The sequence below is a fragment of the Echinococcus granulosus genome, assembly GCF_000524195.1.
Source record: "Echinococcus granulosus chromosome Unknown EG_S00008, whole genome shotgun sequence".
Lineage (NCBI taxonomy): Eukaryota > Metazoa > Platyhelminthes > Cestoda > Cyclophyllidea > Taeniidae > Echinococcus > Echinococcus granulosus.
This window is the reverse complement of record NW_020170388.1, coordinates 546494-556621: the sequence shown is the minus strand read 5'-3', so window position 1 is coordinate 556621 and position 10128 is coordinate 546494. Positions and strand designations below refer to the sequence as shown.

Genomic DNA, 10128 nt, shown 5'->3' with positions numbered 1-10128 from the left:
GTGTTATTTTCCGTTTACTAAAAAAAGGGCTATCAATGGTTTGCTAGGCCGCTAGCCTGGCCTAAATAGTTCAGTATCCAGTAAAAAGCGCTTTTTATTATTTGAAGTCATTTATCAACGGAGATAGGCTGTAAAAATTATATATATAAGGAGGGCAAAGTCCTCTCCCAAGCCATAAATTTTGGTCGAAGTTTGTTTTGTAAATGATCCGGTTGCTGGAATTTCGGGATTCACTATTAAACAGGCAAGCATCTCAGGTAATCGGTTAGTCATCTTAGTAACAAATCAAAAATTTTGCTTGGATGACGTTTTTTTAGTTTACAATATAGAAAATAACTGCGATTTCTCATTCAGTACTATAAAATCTTAAGAAAATTCTCACTGAAGTGAGCAACTTCATGCCGTGGTTAACAATCCTCTCCGCACTAATGTAGTCTCCAGGGTAAAAATTATAAGAAAATCAACGATATGGCGTGCGCTTTATGAATAAATCTGCTTTTAAAATAATCATATCATTAACTTTAAAAAGACTCCTTACTATCTTCTACTTGTAAACAGTGAATACTTGTACCGTTTTTAGTGTAGCTCCTTAAAATAATTCTTGTTAAATGTGTGTGTGTGTCAGCACGCAGTCCAAAAGTGTGTAGAAGGTATATTTTCACACCTCTGGTGACACTACTCGTTTGTTTACTAATTAAGCCTAAAAAGATGCCATTAAGCTAAGTGACATGTCAGATTTCGCTGGCAGTATAATGCGCTACAACAGAGTAAAGTAGACGAATGCTGAGTGAGAATCGCTTAAAATGTGAAAACACTCCATATTTCGGGCTGTCATAAATCAAAAGGAAAACTTACAAGTGACATTTAGGAGAAAAATTTTTTCAAGTAGGCTGTCTGCGTTAATTTGACAGGCATAGAATCCGGCATCAGATTCTTGGATATTGTCAATCACCAAGGTCCAGTCCTCGTAAAACTTTCTTGGTAGATAGTAACGGTGCTGTCTTGTCTCCAGGCCGAGTGACAGCTCTTGGTATTCCCCTGCTTTCCACCAAGAAATCTGTAATTTGCAAATTTAAAAACAAGCCTTTTTTACTTCATAATGTAAATCTGCTTCTACAACAAGCCTTATGCTCAAGAGATTTCTGGTTGCGCTGTGACAGAATGATATTTGCCATTTGTGGGAATAAGGTTGCGGGCCTGTCTAGTTCCACACAATGCATTGATTAAGTTGGAGATATAAAATTACACAATCTAAGCCAATTCTAGATTTGTGCTTCTTATAGCATCTTGGACACAACTCTGGCCCCATATTCGAGGTAGTAGGTAGTAACCCCACCCTGAAAAACATTACCTCAGCTCCGCTACAGAATAAAGAGAAGGCTATCAATACAACCCCGACTTACAATATAGGAATAGCAGGTTTGAGAGCTAGAGTGTCTCAAAGAACTACCCACGAGAATGGCGTGACTTCTCATGTTCCATAAGATAAAGATGTATAGCCAGGCAGTAATGAGATAACAACAATACGAAAAGAAAAAATAGGCACAAATAACAATTGGGTAAATCATCGCTTTGTTTTGCGTTTTATTAGGCGCGTCTCCTGTTCTTGAGCACATGTTTTTACCAGCAGCTACTGCTCTTCAGTAAAATAGAACCAATGACTTTCCGCAAAGGCAGTTGGGGGAAGTTGTAAGTCTCTTCGCAATGAGAAAAAAGGAAACTAATGTAAGGTCTTGAATCTAACACCGTTATTGACTTTTCTATGAGCAAAGTAGACGTCTTTTACTGTTCACCATATTAACTCACGGATAAAAATGCCATCTTCTTGGGAACCGAATACTTATCATCTCCAACACCTGTTATCAGAAGGGCTATGAACTATACAGAACCAGCTAAAAAATATATCTCAGCAAAGGTAATCAAGACACCCTAATTAGCAAGCTCTAACACCATCCAAGGAGGGGCTATTTTTAAGTGCAATTTAAAACCAACAATTTGGGTTACAATAGATATGTTTCACCTTTAAATCTAGTGAGATCTTGTTAGAAATAGGCATATTCGCAAAACCTTTTGAAATTACTCCTCCTGAATAAAAAAGGGAATTTTAAGGCGCATAATATCCAAGCCTGTTAATTTTAGCCATTTTACGGCAGGCTAGCTCAAACTGGAAGTGTTTATTTCAGCTAAAAGCTTTTTCAGATTCATCATCTACCGCAATGTCCTCTACTGCCCTAAAGTGCTGTGATTAGTTTCGAATACTCAACAGACAGCCAGCGTTTGGGTTAACGCATACTGACTTGGTGGCGATGGAAGATTTTGCCTATTTGAACAAAAATGTTTTTCCTTAATCTACTTAAAAGTGAGTTTAAGTAGTAGGGAAGGGTTACTGCCATCGTCGGTCAAAATAGCGTGAATATCAATGCCAACTTTTGAAAAAATTGCTGTTCATGCCTAAATAAAAGCTCTTTTATGCATAAATGCGCAAAACGGAGACTTTTTGGATATCCTATGATGATGCTGCCATTTTATTGCCAATTCCGTATAGGGGTTTTGGGTGGATGTTCTTATCTTCTAATCAAATCTAAAAATAATGTATGCAAATAAAAATCATTTTTTAAATTTTTTTGATAGTTTGCTCTTTGCTAAAGTCAAAATAACGGAAAAACAAATAATAAATTCTTTTTTTTTCCTATTTTAGCTTGTTTTCTTTCTAACTGCAAATCTGGAAAGTACGGTTCAGGTTTTGTAATGGAAACCAGTTTTGTTGCACTGTTTTCATCCCTCCTTTTTTGAAAAAATTTTAATGAAGTTTTCGGATACGCATCACTCTCAAATGCTACTAAATGCCGAATCCCCTTGCCGATCTGGTCTCATTACAGCCAATGTGACAAATTGGGATGTCCTATCAAAATTCACAAAATTAGGAGTAAAGTGAATTATGGAAAGAGCCTGTTGGCACAGAGCCCTTGGCGGGGCAATAAAATATGCAGACCATGCACGGACAGGCAGGATGCACAAAGCTAGATAATGCATCTGCCTAGGCATTCTAACACTGCATTTGGTTTACCAAAATAAATTTATTTCAGTAGTTATTTCCTCTTTTTTGGCCGCGTGTACCTCTCGTGTCCCCTTTATTTGGTAAAGATAGGATGTGAATGTTTGATCTGCTCGCCAAACGAACCTTTGTGTTAATAGTGGAAATTAAGGGGACATTTTAAAGTTATTTTACTCCTATTTGGCCTTAAAAGTAGTTTTTAGAAGTTAGAGGGGGAGCAAATATCTTTTTTATAAAATACATTGGCCTTTCTAAAAAAGCAAATACAGCCTGATAATTTCAGCGCTGCTTCTATTCCATTCCGTGCGATTGGATGGTTTTTTCATCATGGCAAACCTCATGAAAGAAGGAGAGAAGATATTATTTCGGTATTTGTCTATAAAAAAATGGCCTTCAAAGGTGTCTCCGTAACATTATTTTTGTGTTTTAAGTATTTTTCTTCCTTGTGCACATCAGCTGCCTCTCTCTCTGATCAGACCGATCAGGTGGCGGAGATTAAAGTTTTTTCAAAATAAACGACTTGTTAATGCAGTTGTAAATAATTTCTATCTACTATCTGATTCATTAATGAATTCGTAGCAAGCAGTTTTGGAAGAGGAGGTTATACCTTTCCTTTGTCTTTTTCGGGAGCATTGTTAAAACAAGCTTGATCAAAGCTAGCTTATTTGGCTGGGAAGGTTAAACCAAAAGGAGTGTTTCTTCCAAATCTTCAAAATCTGCCATTTCTTCCCTTCTGGTTTACTCTGCAATTTTTCATCATTAATATTTAATACTTGAAGCCGTGCTTTACGAACTCGTCATCTAGAGTAAAACAATGGAAAAGGAACCTGCTCGAAAATGTAAGTCTAAAAGTTGGCGCTGCCGGTCAGTGCTTTAGGCATAATAGTGTAGATGGTGGAAATGCAGCGTGCAACAGCGGTGAGAGTACAGGAAGATCACTTTAGCATGAATTTTTGACCTGTACATGTGCTACTAATATCTACTTTTTGGGCTCAAAAGTAGTATCTATTGGGGTCAAAACTATTAAACTGTTGGTAATAGGATGTTGTTTGAATTTGTATTTGTACTTGAAAGTCCTAAGTCAGTATAAACGGACTCGTCTAGATTGTGTAGCTACGAGTGCCGATTTAGATTGGTGGAGAAGTTGATAACAACCTTCACAGTAATAACAGTATTTTGGGTCTTAAAATAAAGACTTTTGCCCATTGTGAAAAGGCCTCCTTATGATGACATTTCCTAATCAAAACGACCAAATTTTTAAAACAAAACCTATTAGTGAATGGACTCGTGGTTCAGCACAGCTCCAACCGATTTGGTGGTATTGAGGAGTCCACTCGCAAATGTAATCTCTATCTGATATGAAAGGAATATGTGGCAAGCAGACTGTCTTAAAAAATTTACATTGTTTAAAAAATCAAGAAAAAGTAGGCCAGAAAGCAGTTGAAGTGATGTCTTTTTGATTACTGTCGAAGTAAAGTCTGGAGTCACCTTAAAGGGGATGCGTAGTATTGAGGCGATTTCGAAGAAAACTCTCACAATCTGTCGTTTTGACCTAAAATATGGGAGTTAATAGACTGGATATTTGTCATAACATTGATCAAAGCAAAGCTATTTTGATTTATGCACCCAAGTCAAAGTTCTAAGTTTACACAAAGGCGTAAACCAAGACGATGTGCCGCATTCGAGCACAAAACTTAAACCCATTTTAGGTCTGAAAATGATAGAGGAATCGTTAGAGATTGTACCACAGACTTGGCTGCTAATTATATCATTATTTTGTGTTTTATATACAAATTGTAGCCCATTGTGAATTATGTATCTGGGGGAGAACACGGTCGAGATAGTATTTACAACAACACTGACGAAGACGGCAAAATACTAGCACCGCAGCCGATTAAGACTGCTGCTTGGAAGTCAGAGACTCACAAACTTATTGTTATTACATTATATAATAACTTGGAAGCCTTACAAATGACTACTCAGTCGGAGTGGAAGGATAGTTGGAGCTTGGTAGAGACCTGATCACAACGACATAATTTTAGCCTGTATTTATAATTTAAATATTAACAGGATGATCGACGAATGACACTGACCACAACATTTGTCAAGTCGATGCCATAGACGAGACAAGGAAACTCTGCTTTAGCTCCCACTTTTGCAGTGACCCTCGTATTCACATCGGCGAAGAAGAACTGCCTTCCACCACTCATCGTCGTCGGTTTGATGGTCTGTGTGGCGCCACGAAATCGATGGAAGTGCTGCGAGGCGTTCAACGTTGTGGCGAGCGCACAGAATGCCCGGGGAAGAGTGAGAAGGAGGAGGGGCAGCCAGCCTAGCATCAACATGCGAGGAAGCATGGTGTCGACTCCTGTCGACGCATTTGTGTACCAACTGTTCTCATGTGCTAATTACTAAAAATAAAAAAGAGCTGTCATTTTTTTGTGTCTGTTAAGGGTAGTCTAGATGCTAGACAATTAGGAAACAATATTTAAACAAGTGAAAGTAAAGAGAAACATATTTGTACATATTTCTTAAAATATTCAAAGAAAAGGAATTCTGGCGAGTAAGAACGATGCTTTACCACCTGAATCAACAAAGTCGCAAACTGTTTGAGTGAAGGTACGGAAATTTGGCATTTCAATATTTTGTAAGTTTTTTTAACAATTAAAACTTTTTTAATTGATTTGAAAAATAATGACGGAATAAATCGTGATTGCTTGCGTTCGTTGGGTCCAGTTGATGGAATTAAGAACCAATTATTTTGAAGACAAAAGGCTGATGAATGGGAAGCTTCCAACCGAGGTTTTTTAAACCTACCTCAGTTTAGATCTCAAAACTAGATGTAAGAAGACTTACTTGCCAAATGCGCCGTCTTTTTTCCACTCACAACAGTAGCAACCTTAATCTGGGGAGGTGTGCAACAAGTGTTAGCAGTGTTTATTTAATCATGTCTACCTGCGGAAAGGGAGATAAGAAACGAAGAACAATGTAATTTTCTCATGAAAGCTAGAAATCACGATGCCGAAATTGAATAAACTAACTGTCTGGCTTCTGATCCTTGTACCTTGCTGTCAATTTAAAGAGCAACCAAAATAGCTCTAAGGACCTAACAAACCTCAGCGTATTCAAGAGCTCCACTTTCTCTTTATTTTGTTCAGTAAAATGCAACATTTATTGCTTTTCCTATACGTGCTTTTTGCTAGGGAAGAGAAGGGAAGAGATATTCGTGGAGGTAGGATTGCGTGCTCAAATTAGGTCTACCTTGAAATACCTCAGGAAAAAATGACGAGGTATGGCACCCTCAACTTTGATTGACACCACATGACTAGAACATTACGGGTGGGCTTGCAAAACAGACTTTATCTTTCCTGCTTGCATTAGAATTATAAAAAATTGCTTGAAACCTAGAGTGGTTTTCCTTGCTTTTAATTTGGTTTATAAACTGAATTGGCATTTTTCCTCCCTTATAAGTTATTTTACTTTTTCATGGCTACAGTAGACCAAAAACATTTAATGACTGACTGAACAAAGGTAGCTTAAAGGATGATATTTGGCTTAAAATTGTGCAATGGTATGAATTGGTAGAGGAATTTTCTAAGAAAACATTCAATATATTTGCTTTTTACCTATTAATAGATCAACGGAAGTGAAAGAAACATACATAAGAATGTGTCCAAATTATTGTCATCAATAAATAGAAAATAGTGATATTTGACAACTATATAAATTACTACTTTCCTAACATTAATTACCGAGAGACATGAGAACGATCCTGCATAGTGCATGACTAAGTAAACACCCACCGAGAAGGTTATTTGCGAGGCAAGTAGATTCCGTAATTCGTTCTCTTTTGAAATGGAAGGATCTTAAGGCGACATTGCACGGATCATATGGAGGTAATATTTGTTTCAAGCCTCGACTTGTTCTCCCGCCTTTTTGATTGGTCAACTCGAACAGCCAGTTGTACGACCACCGCGGCCGATCCTATGACTGCGCTTCAAGCGATCTCTGTCTTTACAAGTAATGTCACATCAGAAATGTCCACTTCTTTAGAGGTATACCAAATTTAGCGCGAATGTTAATTTTCTGACCACTGCAATGTGATACAAAGCCGTGAATGATGTGACTGGTTGATTTAAACAAAGAATGTTGCTTGTTTGAACTATCTGGCTAAGTTTTAAGATGAGTGGCCTTAATTCCACACAAGAATGCAGTAGTTACATGGCTCGTACTTTTATCTAAATAGTATTTTTACAGGTGCAAAGCTCAAATTTTATTCAGGATAACTCCTACCTAAGTGGCTATTTACAAACCCCTTTGGGATGCATTCAATTAGTGACTGCATGGATAGGAGGTAATCAAAAATTGCAGGAAAAATGCATGCTTTTGAAAAAACTACTTTATTAAAGTCGAAGGTTTATCTGCGTGGAATCTTCACCCTCCGTAGGTTCAGTCACTACTTTAGTTTTCTGCCATTTCCCTCTTGTCAGTTCTGTCAATAGCGCATTTGCGTTTCCGTAATCTTGTAGTGCAGTTCTATTTAGGTGCTACTTTCGCAATGTCTCTTTTAAGCATGGCTCTAGCGCCACTTATTCTTGAGCCTTTAAGCACAAAATCTTGGTAAATGACTAGTTTGTGGCAAAAAATGCTGCACATGCAAAAGGTTCTGGGTTATTTAGGAATTTTGCTGCACTGCCGTTGGTAACTGCAATCGGTATGTAGACACATGATAGTTGAACTTCTGCAACAAATTCTGCCAAACACGCTTTAAATGTTTCATAGTTGTCAATTTCGCTAATCTTTCCATGCTATCATACAACCTTTTCCTTTAATTGTATGTCTAGGCACGTTTGATATGACGTACCACAAACTGTGAGTCAAAGGCTATGAAAAGAAGGGCTTAATTATGGTTAAGCCACTTGAAGGTATGAGCTGCTCATTTGGCTAATTCAGATTAAGTACCTATTTACTTTGCTCTTTCAAGGCTTGCACTGACTCACTGTAAAAGGGAGCAAAATGGCAGAAAGTTGCGTGTGACTTGAGTTACTCAAGGCTCAAATCAGAGGAGGCGACTACTCCGCTGTATGTTGGAATTATAGCATGCCGGATTGTTGTTGTTATCCTTCCCAAAAATCACCAGAGAGAGACTGAAGGCATTTAGTCTATGCTACAGCAAAATTGTCTTCGATTTTGAGAAAATGCAAACCGGATATTTTGTTTTGTTGAAGGGGAGGAGGCCTAAATATTTGACTTATATATTTTTAAATAGCATCTTGGAAAATTCTACCAGCATTGACTTTTGTTTGAATTGCATTTTAACCGTAAACTGTAAGCTGTCTGTTGTAAATAATTCATATTAATCGTGGATTTTTCTTGTTATAACCTGGCAGTAAACTTTCACTCAATCCATTTTTATGAGTCGAGTAATACGAATGAATAGGGATAGAGTAAATCATTTTTACTTTACAAATCCGTATGAAAGAAAAGTCACAGAGGACCGAAAGTGGCAATTTATCAGACAGTTGGCAGGCCAAAACCATGTTTCAGAAGGCGAAGGAAAATGTCGTTGCAGTGACAAATCTGTTTACCTCCGCACCTATTCATCATCGAGAGTTGAGTCTCACTACACCGGCTAGCATCCGCCCCCAACACCTGTTGTGGGTGCCTGTCTAGACGGCTTCATGACTTCGGGAGACATCATTTGGGCAAAATAAGGCGCTTTATAACATCAAAATATTTTAACCTGACTTATTTTGCCATAAATCAACCAAGAGTAGGAACATTTATCAATATTCTTAAATAATTAATTTTTCTAAGAAATTTTTTTTAAATTCCTGGTGAGATATCCTAGCGTTTAGTCATACCAATTATTCGTAGAGGTAAAGGAACAAACACTTTGCTATTTCTTCTGGCGCCATATGCCCAAGTGCAAACAAAAGGGAGAAAAAAACTTGAACGTTGAAGCAAGCAAAAGAAGCCTTTGCTTGGTAGGAAACTGAGTACTCAAAAAATGTTTTGAAGTAGTGTCAAAGACAAGGACTTATCACTTTCAATGTTAAATAAAAATTATCTTAGTGTTTTTTTGCAAAATATATTTTATTTTTTGATGGTATTACTAAAAAGAATTAGAGATGGAAGCTAGCAAAGTCGCCTTAACATAAATTTGGTTCGAATGGCCTAAAAAATAAAAAAAGGCATGCTTTTATTTTAAAACAAGGTTGTATCTTCTCAAAACAAAATCTAAAAAATCTTGGCAAGTTTATTGGCCTCAAAAGATGCCTAAAGGCGTTTAATGGACCAGAAAATCAAACTTTGTCTTTGTGGAATGGGAGGTTTGGGGTCCTTTTGAAACTCTAAACCCATATTTGGTTCACTGTCTTTCAGACGAGAGATGGACAAAATATGCAAACCTTGTGACAGACCGAACGTCATCGGCCCTCATGGAGGAGGATTTTGTATCCTCAAAACAAATTCAAATTGTGATTTCTGAGCCCCCTTATTCATCGCTCCCCATTAAAGCATGTCCATGGCCAACTGGTCTGCTTGTACAAAGGCTGCTAAAACTGGGGTGGAAAGGGAAACTACCGAGCCTATTACAACTCGATGGAAAAACCACTACTTATTTTCATTTTCAATATATAGTAGCATACTATCTCATGACCATTTCATAAAAATCTTGATATAAATTTCTCGAAAAAGAATATGAAAGGCCTGGCAAGTCTGTTGGCTTATAAAGGATGTCCATTCAAGTAGTGGTGAGTAAGTTAGAAGGTACGGGCTATCTGGACTCCTGTGATTTACCCAGAAGGCAGCGAATCTTATGCTTTGAAAATATTGCTAAGTACGACAGAAGTTAAATCTAGGATTCGGATTCCCCTCATGCACTTAATCTCATCATTCTCTGACTGCTTTCACTCCAGCGACTTAGAACTTCTCTAGGGAGGAAAGAAGCTGTAATACTAGGATAGAAAATTTAATGCCGACTTACAGAAGGGCTGGCGACTACTGGCACAGTCTGAAGGCGGAGCCTTAAGTGACCAGTTGCCAAAACCGAGAGTCAAATTGCTAAAGCA

The 10128-nt window shown here is 37.6% G+C and overlaps 1 protein-coding gene across 1 annotated transcript; it reads right to left on the bottom strand. All coding sequences in view use genetic code 11, as the record gives it.

Annotated features, from left to right (window-relative positions):
* Positions 1 to 731: 731 nt before the first annotated feature.
* EGR_01952 (defective proboscis extension response (dpr)-related protein) lies at positions 732 to 6817 on the bottom strand (the record flags this gene model as incomplete). The annotated part of the gene is made up of 4 exons (XM_024491201.1): positions 732 to 757; positions 856 to 1057; positions 5149 to 5459; positions 6808 to 6817. 4 exons carry the CDS (start codon positions 6815 to 6817, stop codon positions 732 to 734), a joined length of 549 nt encoding a protein of 182 aa, XP_024354344.1.
* Between the last annotated feature and the right edge of the window lie 3311 nt (positions 6818 to 10128).